General features: G+C 41.4%; 1 protein-coding gene across 1 annotated transcript in view; it reads right to left on the bottom strand.

Moving 5' to 3' along the window:
* The window catches only part of ANKRD55 (ankyrin repeat domain 55), a gene marked incomplete at both ends in the record, with an annotated part of 55501 nt that overhangs the window by 13331 nt on the left and 27340 nt on the right, over positions 1–14830 (bottom strand). The window contains 3 exons of the mRNA XM_084278754.1: positions 403–1067; positions 2594–2761; positions 6799–6983. Coding sequence (XP_084134880.1) covers positions 403–1067; positions 2594–2761; positions 6799–6983 — 1018 coding nt within the window. The remainder of the gene's footprint in view (positions 1–402; positions 1068–2593; positions 2762–6798; positions 6984–14830) is intronic.

Below are 14830 nucleotides of genomic sequence, written 5' to 3'. Positions count from 1 at the left end.
CTGGTTGGATCCAGAAGCAGCTCTGAGATTTGTTAGAGATTTGAGTGCTGTACTCTTCCCTTGCACATCTACTTCCAGGAAAAAATGTGGACACAAGGCAGCAGGCATGGCAGTGGGTACTAATGGGCGATCTGGAGGCACTTAAGTTGCTCAGGTACCTTACATGCTTCTTAACTACCTGCATTTTTGCTTGCTCATCAGACCTACTTAAATCTCTTATATCCTTGGTTCTGCTGTCAGCTTATGTCCTGTCCATATGTTGTCTGTGATTGTTACCACATACAGGGAAAAGAAACTGTAAAAGATATTAAAGAAACAGAAATGTCATGGGTTTTTTTCTGACTCAGCTTGCCACCTCAGTAACAATTATAAGATTTGGGAAATTGAGAAGGTAGGAATTACCTGATGGAGAACTTGGAAGTGAGGGAAGGCGGGGAGGGCACAAAAGCACATGGTGAGATCTATCAGAGTTTAAGCCATTTATCAGTTTGTCTGAAGGAGTTCTACTACAGAATTTGTAGGAGAGTAGCTGGTTAGAGTCTGTGTTCCAGGGATCATCCAACAAAACCTGACAGCTGCTTCTGTGGTCCAGCAAGTTGTGTTCACTCCTACTTTTTTGAGACTTGTGTGCAAAGTGGTGCATGCTGGTGGTAGAGGAAAAGCTTGATGTTGTGCTCTGGGAAGCAGTTAGGAAGGAATTGCCCGCAGTGATTGGGGGGAGGCTCTGGGTTCTGGTAGGCAGAAGTACCTGACACTCTGGTTGCTTCTTTTCTGGTATGAGGTACTTTGTGTCTGTGCTCCTTCTTTTGAAGTCAGCAGTGGCCACACACTCATCTGGAATGTCTTTGCAGTTTGTGTCCATAATGCAATCAAAAGTGGTGATGATGTCATCTACTTCTGAGGTCTCTTCTCTAGGACCTCCATCTCTGTTTCTCTCCTTCTGATGGGTTTTCTGATCATCTTTCTTCTTTTTGCAAGAGAAGATGTGGTTCAGCATACTGAATCGTCCTTCTTTCTTGAGGAGTCTGTTGTTCTGTGAGGGAAACTGATGAACTGGCTCAGACCTACTGGAAGTAAAAAATCAAAATGTGATGTCAAGATGACCAAGTACTGAAAAAAAAGCTGCCTGTGTTAGCTCATGAAATGGGGTACATACTGTTCAGATACATTTGCAGGGGTGGTTCAAGGAGGTAGAAATTATGAGTCCAGTTGTAATTAACAAAGACTTAAAATGATGCTGTGTTACTTCACTCTTTCATAGGGACGTTCATTGCCTTACACTCAGCGTAGGCTCAGTGCAGCTATCAGGAAGAAGAACCTAAAAACGTTTTCTGGCTTCAGTATCTACCAGCTGCAAAATCATTATTCTTAATGGTGAACAAGATCCAATAATAAGAAGAACATGCTGGGACTGTCAAAACCAAGTGATGTTTGTATTATGTCATATCTTGAAAATGGTATTACCAACAGCACAGTCATTGCTGACACTAAGAAAGGTAGTAGTTCACCATCCCCTCCCTCTCCCTCTTCTTCTCTTTCTTCTTCCTCTCCTTCTCTTTCCCCTTTCCCTTTCCTCCTTTCCCCTTTCCCCTTTCCGCTTTTTCTACTTTCTGTTTTACCTTTCCTCTTTCTTTCCCTTTCCCTCTTTTTCGCTTTCTCCTTCCACTTGCCTTGCCTGTACTAAACAGGACCAGCACAATTTCAGAAGGCCCAGTAAGGTTATTACCTACAGTGGTATTGCTGCTGGTGTAGTGTTTTTTAGATGAGATTTTTGACTAATAACATTGAAGACCTACTGCAGTGTGGAGGAGGAGGAGAAGAAGAAGAAGAGGATGAGGAAGGAGGAGGAAGATGAGGAAACATTACCCATGTCTCCCAATTTGTAACACAGGCAATAATACTAACTGCTTACAGGAAAAGAGGGGAAAGAACAAAGAAATCTGACAACAAACATCTAAGTGTGTGCTCATTTAGCAAAGAACTGAAATGCATTAAATAAAAGCTGCTGAAACACAAGAAATGCAAAGAGAGAGTAAGACCATAAGGAATGGTAAAAGACTTGCACTTTTTAACAGAAAAAAAAGCCCCTCAGAATAAGAAAAGCCAATCAAGGTAGAAAACTGAAGAAGTCTAGGAAAACACTCCCAAGCCCTTGTGCTGAGAATGGAAGCCTGAAATGTCAAGCTTTATTACCTATCTGGCAAAGCTGCTTTTGAGTTCATTCTATCTGTCTCATTGCACAAACACACAGTGCATAGAGATTTCAAAAAAGTGGAAGATATGTATCTGAGGGCTGAAATTATTCTGCAAGAAAAATTTTCAATACAAAGGTGACTGAGGAAGAACTATGCTAAAATCTTCTTTGTTCAGTACCCCTAGATCATCAGCAGACTGGCCCTGTAACCAGAGTGAAGACTATTCACTAGATGACTAATTCTTATGCTGCTATTTTGGTGGAAAACATGAGCTGAGTTTTGTAGGTGAATTGAGGAGACATCACCCAGTGCTCAAACCCTTCAGTATCATACAAAAAGCAATAACTTTTTTTTCAGTCAGTGACAATGTGTAGGCAAGATGTGAACTTCTGCTTTACCTGCTCTCCTGAGACAGCAGCTTTATGCATTCTGTGTGCCCACAGTACATTGCGTATGTTAGAGGAGTGTTTTCATTGATGTCTCGAGGGCTGCTGTCTGTCCCCAGCTCTAGCAGTGTCTGCACACAGTCAGCTTTCCCTGCTGCTGCAGCCCAGTGCAAAGGTGTCCTAGAGAAAGAGGGGAGAATGATTTAAAAAATAAAGACATTTAATATGAAAATTGCAAATGTCATAATGAAGTGTGCTACTATGCTACTCATCCAGATTCATGATATCCATTTTACGAAATTCTTTACCAACTTATCCCAGTGGTGGCAATAAAGTCATAAACTGGCATCCATGTGCATCTGCTATGGAGGATGATGGGGAGGCTTGGCAGATTGATTATATCACACTCCCACAAAAACACCAACACAAGGAACATGTGCTTACAATCATAGAATGGTTAGGGTTGGAAGACACATTAAAGATCATCAAGTTCCAACCCCCTTCCATGGGCAGGGACATCTCTCACTAGACCAGGCTGCTCAAGCACCATCCAGCTTGGCCTTGAGCACTGCCAGAGACGGGGCAGCCACCTCTTCCCTGGGCAAGCTGTGCCAGGGCCTCACCACCCTTGTAGGAAAGAATTTCTTCCTAATATCCAATCTAAATCTACCCTCTACCAACTAAAACAAAATTCCCCTCATCCTATCTCTATATGCCCTTCTAAAAAGTACCTCCCAAGTTTTCTTGTAGGTCCCCTTCATATACTGTAAAACTGCTTGAAGATCTGCCTGGAGTATTGTCTTCTCCCCGCTGAACAACCCCAATTCTCAAAGGTCAAAGCAAACACTGGTTGGGTGGAAATGTATTCTCTACCCCATGAGACGACCTGGAACATGATCCTGGGCTTTGAAAAGCAATTCCTGTGGCAACATGGCACCCCAGAGAGAACTGAGTCAGAGAACAAGACTCATTTCTGAAACACCCTCAGAGACACCTGGGCCAAAAAGCCACCTGGGCACTGAGTGGGTGTATCACATCCTGTGTCCTGTACCAGCCTCTGGGAACACTGACTGATACAATGAGCTGCTCAAGACCACACTGAGAGCAATGGGTGGTGGGACCCTCAAACACTGGGACATTTAGCAAAGGCCACCTGGTGAGTCAAGACTAGGAGGTCTGGCAACTGAGCTGTCCCAGCCCTACCAAAGCTTTTCTGTACTGTAGAAGGACAAAGAGACCCTGCTGTGCAAGTGAGGACTATGTTAGGGAAGAGAGTGTGGGCTAGTCCAGCCTTGGGCCAAAGCAAAGCCATCCATGGGATGGCTTTTGCTAAGGACCAGGGTGCTCTGTGGTGGGTGATGCAGAAGGATGTGGCAGCGTGGTGTGTACCTCAAGGGGATCTGGTTTTAGGTGAGAATAGGCAATGAATTGAATTGCATGATGTTAATTGCTCCATAATAATGCATATGTCATCACTACTAGGATTGTGGTATGCCATAGTAACAGTATTACAATAAGAATCACCCAGACTAGTGAAGAATGAATTTTGAGGAAACTGAGAAAGAGGTGATGAAACCAGAACAAGCTTCAGCAACAGGCACCCAGCAACTTCCTCCTTCACCCCACAGACTGTGGTCATGGGCCACGCCAGATACATCAGCTACAAGCTCTGGATGCAGCTTGTCACAATCCACCATCACACACCAATTGCTCCTGCCCTGAGTGACTGTTATAACAGATGGAGCCCAAAGTAATGGGTTAAATCAATACAGTGGACATTTTGTGGGCTTTTGTGAACATTTTACAGACATTTCTCAGGGGTGGTCCATGGACTTAAAGAATGATTCCTGTGGGGATGTGTATAATTGCTATGTGTTGAATGATGTAGGATTTGGGAATGACTTAGATGTTATAGAATAAGGAGTGGAAACTGTCCTGGTTGTGACAGGGAGAGTTAATTTTCTTTCTAGCAGCTGGTGTAGTGCCATGTTTTGGACTTAGGATGAGAACAAATTTGATAACACATTGATGTCTTAGTTGTTGCCAAGCAGTCAGGGACTTTTCAGCTTCTCCTAGTGCCCTGCCTCGCCTCGCCTCGCCTCGCCTCGCCTCGCCTCGCCTCGCCTCGCCTCGCCTCGCCTCGCCTCGCCTCGCCTCCCCTCCCCTCCCCTCCCCTCCCCTCCCCTCCCCTCCCCTCCCCTCCCCTCCCCTCCCCTCCCCTCCCCTCCCCTCCCCTCCCCTCCCCTCCCCTCCCCTCCCCTCCCCTCCCCTCCCCTCTCCTCTCCTCTCCTCTCCTCTCCTCTCCTCTCCTCTCCTCTCCTCTCCTCTCCTCTCCTCTCCTCTCCTCTCCTCTCCTCTCCTCTCCTCTCCTCTCCTCTCCTCTCCTCTCCTCTCCTCTCCTCTCCTCTCCTCTCCTCTCCTCTCCTCTCCTCTCCTCTCCTCTCCTCTCCTCTCCTCTCCTCTCCTCTCCTCTCCTCTCCTCTCCTCTCCTCTCCTCTCCTCTCCTCTCCTCTCCTCTCCTCTCCTCTCCTCTCCTCTCCTCTCCTCTCCTCTCCTCTCCTCTCCCTTTTCTTTTTCTTTCTAAACTGTCTTTATCTCAACAAGTTTTACCATTTTGTTTTCATTTTTTATTCTCACCCCTATTCCACTGAGTGGGAGAGGCAAATGGCTGTGTGGTTGTTTTAACTGCTATCTGGTGTACACCATGACAGATTATCTGTAGAGAAAGTGGATATGGGGCTGTACAGTGCCTATACATGCTATATAGTAATGCTATATAGCATTTCTTCTGCTTCTGGAGTTGCTAAAGGCTGTGTCTGAAATTTTCAAAGTAGAATTTGAAAAAAAAATCTTTGTAGTGTCCACTGTATAGGGGGGCAAGCTCTTCCCATCTTCACACCAAGCACAATTAGCAACGGTATGGTTGGCTCTGGGCTCTATCTGAAAGTAAAAGGAGAAGAAGCCGTTCCTAGATGAATGAGAAAAAGTGGGCACAGCTACCTGGCTGTCATTGCCCCTTTTCCAGTTTCTGTGTTCTTTGGTGGACACAGACTGGAACAGACACAATTATCTGAAATCTGTGTAGGAGAATCAAATTGATTTTCTGCTTGGCAGCAGATTCACATCTAGTCTTTGGAAACTTTTATCCAGTTTCCAAATTGTAGTATTTTGGTCTTGTGAAAAATATGAAAGCACAGAAAACATGATAAGAAAACTGCAAAAAATAAAATTGACTTTTCTCTGCCTATTCCCTCGCAATCCAAGTGATTTCAGATGGGAGCAGTCAGAAACACAATAGAATGGAAATCTACTGTGTGTGTATAGTGAATAGCTTATAATTTCCCCTCCTCAAGTATAATGCCTTCTATGGAAATGTGCAATAGGAGGTTGTGTCTTACTGAGCTCTTAAGTGTAGCTAAACTCCTCCCTTCCCCTTTTCATTCTGTAGAAACAACCTTCTCAGCTTCATTTTACTGATGTTTCAAATGTTCTCCAGAACACTGGTGGTTTTATTTCAGTTCCATTTTATTGCACTTTTCCATGAAGACTGCTATTATTTTAAGTACCTGAAAGCCTAAGCCAAGAAAACCTTGGCTTTTTCTCCACTGAGCAGGATAATCAATGTGAACAGTCAGTTGGTTGTGCTCGTATTAAATAAACCTATGAGCAAAGTTCCAAGCAAGCAGGTTTGGGGTGAAAAAAGAGGAAAGAAGATGAATCTTCAGCACCTATAATATAGGGATTAAATCCTGGAAGGAATCAAATTCCTTGTCAGAATGGATGGTGAAGGTCCTCTTAACCTATAGGAATACTGTTAGCCTCTTAAATACAGCAAGGGAACATGGCTATTTCTTAAACACAAATTGCAGCAGGATCCCAGCTTCAAATTGTAGGTTCCTGTTCTATTGTTTTGAAAAGAACATTCACTTTTGATTGAAAGAAGTTAAGTGGTGACAGAGTTCTTTCACAGATAATCTTATCATTTCCGACCAGAAACACAAAGTTAAATAACATTCCTGCTAGTCAGTTATTAGATATGATACATGTGAGGTGCACTGCTTTGTAGTGCTTCTGAGCAAGCCCAGTTCTCTGTAAATGCAGTTCATTAATGAGGCCACGGCCTGTGAAACAGGAAACTCAATTATAGAATAAACAGAGCTAGTCTCAGGTTAATAGAAAGGAAGCAGCAATTTGAGTTTCAGAGTTTCCATGGTTACCTGTCATCCACATCAAGGGCCTGCAGGTTGCACTCCGGGACTTTAGCCAGCTCACTGATAATATCACTGTAGCCTGCAGCAGCAGCAATGTGCATGCATGTTTTCCCATTCTCATCATCGTAGTTTATTATTGATGGTCCCTGGTAGTGGTCCAGGATGATGGAACACAGAATCCTGTTGCCACTCTGGGAGGAAGTTGACAGAAGAAAAGCATTTATTTTGGTGGAGCTCCACCAAGCTGCATTTTCTCTGCTAGGGAAGGCTAAGTACAATAATGGTATTCTGTTTTGTGTATACCAGGCTCCCCAGGTATGAAAGCCAAAAGCTTCCAATCTCCTGCTGGGATTTGGGTTTGCTTTATGAATTTCCTAGAACACTTTGAACACTGGAAAAATAATAAATAATGTACCACTGCAAATATCTCCAATATTTACAGAGTGTGAATTACTCAACAGCTTTCTCAGAAATAGCTTGGGGTTTTTGCTGTTTTGCTAAGCCAGAGTCCAGAAAGATATGAGTCTATATGTTTTCATAGAAATTTAAGGTTGGAAAGAACCTTGAAGACCAATCCACTTCTGTAAGCCTGTCCAAGTACACCCAGAAAAGCCATGTCAAATATTTGCTCAAGTGGTTCTTGAAAACTTAGCTAGTTTGCTCTAGTCCTTCAGCGTCTTAGTAGAAAGTTGACATTGTTCTCTAACCTGTAAATGAAACTGAAACATTTTATATGGTGGAAATAGAGAAAAAGAATTAATGATGTTTTTAATAACAGTAGAGAAACTTGGCTTGAAAACTGGCTTGAAAGGTCTTTCTAGATCACCAAATTTGATCCCTGCTATCACTAGCAGCTCTGTTACAACATCCCTTTCATAAACTTACAGTGTCCGTTAAAAGTAATTGGTTTTTTGTCCCTGTTACTCCCAAAGGAAACCAGTTCAAGAACTGGTTTGCTTTAATGATTAGTATCTGTAATTTCTATTCATACTGATGGCTAATTTATGTCCCTTTGTTTCTGTGCCTGCATTATCATTTAGATTAGATACTTCTTTCCTCTAACTGGTATTTCTTCTACAGATATATTTACAGATAATCATCATATCCCTTCTGAGCTGTTCTCTTTCCACTCTAATCAGTCAATGTCTTTTAAATATTCCTTGTAAAATATGCATTCTATTTCTCTTACCAACCTACAACCCTTCTCCTTTCATATTTTACTTGTGAAGCCTTGGAGAGGGGTCATTGAAGTTGTACCTAGTCATACACAGACATAGTTGCAGGCTTTTTGTACTGTGACACTAGTTCTTCCCTATTTATGTTAGAAATACCTCTTTTGGCATGTTGCATTTGCCTTAGTCACAGCTGTTTCCTGTAAGAAGCTCCTACGCATTTTGGAGTAACCCTTTACACCTTGTTACTTCTCTTCTGTAGTTGTTTCCAAACATAGAGTTTTTAGTTTCTGGGAGGACTCTGTTATTAGCACCCAAGTGCATGACTTAAACACTTTATTCTATTTAATCCTGTCCCATTTATATTAGTCTAGACTTGAAGGTCATCCATCTTCGCTTATATGATATTCCTATTCTTTTCTGTTAATGTCTTCCAGTTCTTTATTATTGGCAGATTTTATCAGCAGACCCCTGTATTTTGTGGCAAGTTATCGTGAAAATATTAAGCAAGATTGATTTTGCCTTATTTCTGAAAGTAATTTCCTTCCAGCCTCCATCATTTAATTACTCTTCACTTCTTCATTTTGAGATAAAACTTTTTTCTTCTCTATGTTATTATTTGTGACATGTCTACTTATTCTAAATACATCTTTGGAAGATGCATAGTCATCTATTACATCTTGAGCCTCTTCACACTTTTCTTTGCTTTTGGGATACAGTTTCCTGCTATATTTTGCTCTATTGACAGGACAATTTCCAGGTCCCTAGACTGTGCTTCCCAGATCTTCTCAGTCCAGCTGAAAATTCCCTTGATTTATCAAAATGTGTCCTCCTGAAATCAGGAATTTTATTTTTTATGTACTTTGTTTACAACCTGTTTAATTTAGAAGCTACTCATGATCATGCCATCCAAGCTGATCTTCTATGACTAAGCATTTTTTCCCAGCCTCATTAGCAATGTTAAACCTGTTACTATTTATAGATGAAAAAAGACCGTTGATCTTCATGTTCAGGAATACTGAGGTCATATGAATAGTTGCTGGTTTTATTCTCCAGTCCCTATGTCAAACACATCCTCCCTACTAGCATAATTCTCAGTTGCATTTTTCTGGTCACTAGCATCAGAGAAATCTCTAGTAACACTCAGGGCTAACTGAATCTAAAAGTCACTGTATACTTCTAGTACTACCATAATAAACATCTCTCTATTGCCATCCTTCTCCAAGGCAATTTTGACACAAAAAGTGATTAATATGCAATATATTACTATTTCTGTATTCATGTTCTAGAGACACTACTAGTACTCATATTTCATATTGTCTGTTAAGTCCAAATTTCACATCCTGAATCTACTCTTTCAGTCCCTGAGTGTTCTTACACAACTCTTAACATTTGCATAAGAAATGCCCCACTGTTTTACTGGAATTTTATACATTTGCAGACTGTTCTGTCTCCCACCAATCTTCCATTTTCTAGACTAAACAAACCATTTCAACCTCTCTTCATGGGTCAAGTTTTTCAACCCACTTATCATACTTGGTAATTGCTTTTGACCTCTTTTAAGTTAGACTACAGCTTGCTTCAGCCATGGCATCCCAAATAACATAATTATCCAGCTAAGGCTTCTCTCCTGACATTGAATATGACATTGCCACTTCCTGTAGCCCACATGTATCACACTTCTGCTAATATGTCCCAGAATTATGTTTGTTTGTTTTGTATCTACACTGTAATTTAAACTCCTACTCGCTTTGTAATCCAATTGTCTCCTACTCCTTATTTTGTGTAAACAGATTTAACTTTTCCTACACAGAATGTATGTATAATAGCAAACAGTACTATTTCACAGAATCACAGAATCACAGAAAGTTAGTAGTTGGAAGGGACCTTGAAAGATCATCTAGTCCAACCCCCCCTGCCAGAGCAGGATCCCCCAGACTAAATCACTCAGGAACACATCGAGGCAGGTTTTCAGAGAAGGAGACTCCACAGCCTCTCTGGGCAGCCTGTGCCAGTGCTCTGTCACCCTCACAGTGAAAAGGTTTCTCCGTATATTCACATGGAACTTCCTCTGCTCCAGCGTGCACCCGTTGTCCCTTGCCCTGTCACTGGCCATCACTGAGAAGAGCCTGGCTCCATCCTCCTGACTCTCACCGTTAATAAGGTCACCCCACAGTCTCCTCTTCTCCAAGCTAAAGAGGCCCAGCTCCATCAGCCTCTCCTCATAAGGAAGGTGTTCCACTCCCTTCATCATCTTGGTGTCCCTGCACAGGACTCTTTTTTATTAATATCACTGCATTCCTTCAATTTGTCAAAATAATATTGAATCGTATCCTGAACTGTGAAGTTCTTGGTGTCCCTTTAACTTGTTTCTAGCTGTGGGTTATACAAGTGTTCTATATTTCATCATCTCACTATGGAACAAATAAAAACATGATACATCCCCTGTTGGACTGTCAGTGAGAAGTCCACCTCCGAAGATTACTTGAACTGTCCTGAATGGGACCATTGTATCAGGTTGTGCACATACATATTTTGCTGTTGATGTAATTCAGTCTGATTAAAATTGAAGGTACTGCTCAAACCAGAAAGGGACAAAGAATTGGTGTTTTTATGATCACTTCACCATCTGCTTAACAAGCTTTCTCTGCCATGTGATGAACTTTATCTTGTTGGCACTTTTCTGGTATTTCTGTGGTTTACTACCTAGTGTTAAACTGATTAATGACATTCAAACATTCTATCTCCAATAGCTTCTTATCTAAGGAAGCAATAATTGCTTTGAAGATGAGTATGAATTTTCTGTACTGTTTTAACAATTCAATCAAATTTTCAAAATAATCAAAGGATATTTCCTAATATTTTGAACTTTCTACTAGAAGACTTCTCTGGCCAACTCCTCTTTGACTTTCCATCTCTCTCTGCTTATGAATGCCTTCTTATCTTTACATTCACAATGGCTTTTTTAAGTTGCACAAGAATTCTCCTAAAATGCTTACACAGTGCTTATTCCTAGATTGATAGCTTTGAGCTGAGGTCACCAAAAATGTAGTCTTCCTGTGGTTAATTTACCATGAACCACAGTACTATTGTTAGACCAGGATGTTCAGTGGTAAATGTACCATAGGAAAATTACATGGTTTTGTAACCTTACTGTATGTATCCCTACAGTTCATCTTCCCTTTCTGTATTCAAATTCTTTCCAGCAACATTCTCAGAGATTATGGGTTATTTTTGCTATATGTTTCTATGAAATTCTGAAGGCCTCCTCCCAGTGTTTTCTTTATACTTGTGTCCTGTCTCACACCTTTATCCGCTTTCACTCATTATTCATTCTCCTCAGTGAACTTTTCTTTCTTGGATCACTCATCTAAATTAAACTTAAATCATGAACAAGAAATGTCCTAAAGGCTTGATCCAGGAGCCCTTGCCAGGCAAACTCTCACTGTGCTTTATGCAAGTTTTTGGCAGATGTTTGCGTCCTCTCCAAAGTGAGGACCAACAGGGCTCTTAGCTCTCACTTTCACTTGATTACAACTCTGTTTTCTTTAGGCTGGTTAATAAAAAGCCCAACTTCTAGCAGTTGCATATGCTTTCAAAATAAGAAAATAATTCTTTGGGAGGTATCCACTGAATCCAATAACATGAGGAGAATCCTGCAAGTTTGGGCTACTTTTCTGGTTTTGACACTTATTTTCACTTACGTCTTTGCAATTCATCCTGATTGTTACTACAGCCATTGTTTTTATATTTCTGCCTTTTGTACCTCTAACTGAAATGTAGAATGGTAATTGTACTTGGGAAATTTATTGTTTTTTAATGCTATATTCTATCATAACATTGCATTTTATACTGCCAGGTCTTCAATCACAAGTATTACAATGTTTTCTTTGTTTGCTGCACTGTACAGAGGGTTATTTTTTTCCTCTCTCTAGTGAATTAGATATTTCAATGCCAAAAAGAAGGATCATGTGAAGGGAGCTGGCTTGTGACTCCTAGTAACATACAGGTGGAAGGGGGAGAGGGCCAAACTACGGACCACAACTATTTTCTGGAAACCCCAATAAAGTATTTTTCTTCCATGAGAATGCTTCTGGATTTTTTGTTTTTTAAATTAGGTTGTATTAGTTCTATATTTTTTATATCTTTGTATTAATACGCAGGTTAAAGCGTATTCCTATATCTATAGCCAGCTTTGCTGGGCATGGAAATTCCCTACAAACAGCTTTAATGTTGCTTCTTACCATTAGAATTGCACTTCTGGTTTGTCTGTTTCCTCTTCTATATTAGCACCTCTTTCAATCCACACCTGTGAATCCAAAACTTTGACTGTACCTTTGATGTCTTGCTATGAATGGCTTGGCATTTTAACCATTATTTCACTCCTTTCTGCACCACTGCACTACTCTGGGAACCAACCTACTTTTACAAAGGAGCACCATAAATTACTATGGATTGAATAAAATTTGCATCAGTCTTCTGGCTTCTTCCTGGAAACCATCTTTGTGCATCATTAGGTGCTGTTTGAATTTTGTGCTACAGAATGCTGGTTGATTTCCCAACTCTTTTACCTTTCCTCTTCACAAACAGACACACAGAGCATGTTTTCATATGAAATGTTCGTGTTCATGTTTACAGCACCATGGCAGTATATTCTATCTTTGCAGTAATGCAAGTTCAGGATTTCATTCCAGAATCAGACCAAGACAAACATCATGTTGCACTAACTGTGATGGTATGTCTGGCTAGAATCAGGTATTATGGCTGTATCACAACAACACATCCCTGTCTTCTTGTAGATGCAATGTCTGTCAAACTTTAGAGTGGAGACAAAATGCATGATGAGAAACTTCCATAAAAGCTGGCAACCTGAGTTGCTGAAGAGATTTGCACACAAGAGCTTTCTCCCATTGATAAGAACTTTCAGCATTCTCCCCTCCCCCCACCTCTGTACCCCACACTAGGTAAAGCTGATGAATGGAAGCACCTCGATTCTACATTCACCGCTGTCATGCCCTGGCTGACAGATGGCTGTGTTGGTAGTGGAGAGTCAGTGAAAAATTCAGAGCACTCCTCTGCCCTCAGGGGACAGAGGGAACTGGGCCCTGTGCTGAGGAAGGGAGTAATCAGTAATACCATCTTCAGCTTTCCTCCTGCCAGGGAAACTTTACCAGAAGTTGTCTGGATACAGCCCAGCCACTTCACAGGGTGTGTTTCTGATGGCAAACCAGCATAAATTAACAACAACTCTACTGACGCCACTGTAGTTACATTGGTGAGACTCAGACAGCTCAGAGATCATTTGTCTTCTCCCAACCCTAGTGCTTCAGTCTCAGACACCCACTGAGACAGTGTCTCTTGCAGAGTCAGAATGACCTATCTTGGCTTGACTTTGTGGTACTCTTGGAAAAAGCAAGTGTTGTTGTTGTACAGGATACTTTGTCCTGTGGTCCTCAGAGCATTGCTGCCTCTGGTGCAACTAGGGCACGTGGTGTTTTTAAAATACTTGTCTGCTCAGCAGCCTTAGTGGGTGTTAGAAAAACCTACCAAATCACAAAGACAGTCAGGACGCCTATCTCTGTGGCTGTCATACTTCCCTGCATCTTCTACCCGATCTTTGCTCAGACAAAATCTGTGTGATATATTGGCCAAGTCTCTCCCAGAATTTATTTGCATTTGGAGTCTTCTATAATAAGTACAAGTGATTTACCATGTAAATTACTATGGCTGTGACTGAAATTGCTTGGCAGCTTTCCCCTGCTAGCACATTGTTGTGAGGACCGATTTCTCTGGATGAGCTCTTTTATGTGTTTTGGAAAAGAGATCATCTTTTATTCCATAGTAGAATCAGGATTTATTCCTTACTATCATCAGAGAAATGGAAACATTTGTCTTGCAGTGCCTTTTTGTCAGGCATAGGAGGTCAGGACATTTGTCGACATGTAAAAAGTGTGGTGCACGCACAGTACTCATGTTGAGGAGTTACATATATACTGTGTGCTGGGAAGAGGTCTGGCAATCACCCTGTGCCTACCTACAGGTTTTACCAGAGACTAATTCCTACTAAGCTCAGTGGGAGTTCTGCAATTGATTTCCTTGGAAATTCGAGTGGCGTGAATAATTGCGCTGTCAATGGCATGCTCATACTTGAAGGGCTCAGTCAATTATTTCAGGTACAGGCAGTTTATCTGATCAGCTGGCTGTACTGATGAGTTTGTATTTCAATACTTACTGCTCTACCATGTACAGATCACAAAAGGGGCTTTGGCTTATGAACTAACATAAATGAAAATGGAGAAATAGGTCGAAGCTGTTAAAAAAACTAAGTAACTCTAGGCAACATCCCTAAGCATTGGAAATCTGCTGTCCCATAAAATTTTTAAAATTCTTGATTAACACTTTCCCCACCAGTTCCTGGGCATGATTCAGGAGCTGGCATGGGCCACAGACCATTCCCAGTAAGTGGTCTGCATGCCGACTGCCCTGTTGTAGAGAACACAGAGTTTAGCAATTAAGGAGACAGGCTGTCCTGTGGTAGTTGGCCTCGGTGCCAAGACTCAAGCACGTTTAATTTGCTATTGCAGACATTGTCACAAATGTTTAGGGCAATTTTTGGAAATCCCCCACCCCCCCAACAAAAAAACAACTACTGATGGTATTGGAGCAAGTCTGTTTCTTACTCAAAACTGTTTGCAAACTCTCTTCCTCCTTGTTTTGCAAGTTGACAATTCATTCTGTAGAGCCCTGCTGCTATGCAACATTCCAGCCTCCATGAGCAACAGCTGTACCTTTGTTGGAATGACAATATTTACACAAGAAAGGGATTTCTCCAGGCTATGCTTAAAAATGCAAATTGAATCTGTTTT

The sequence above is a fragment of the Gallinula chloropus genome (assembly GCF_964237585.1).
Source record: "Gallinula chloropus genome assembly, chromosome: Z".
Classification (NCBI taxonomy): Eukaryota; Metazoa; Chordata; class Aves; order Gruiformes; family Rallidae; genus Gallinula; species Gallinula chloropus.
This window is presented reverse-complemented; position numbering and strand designations above follow the sequence as displayed.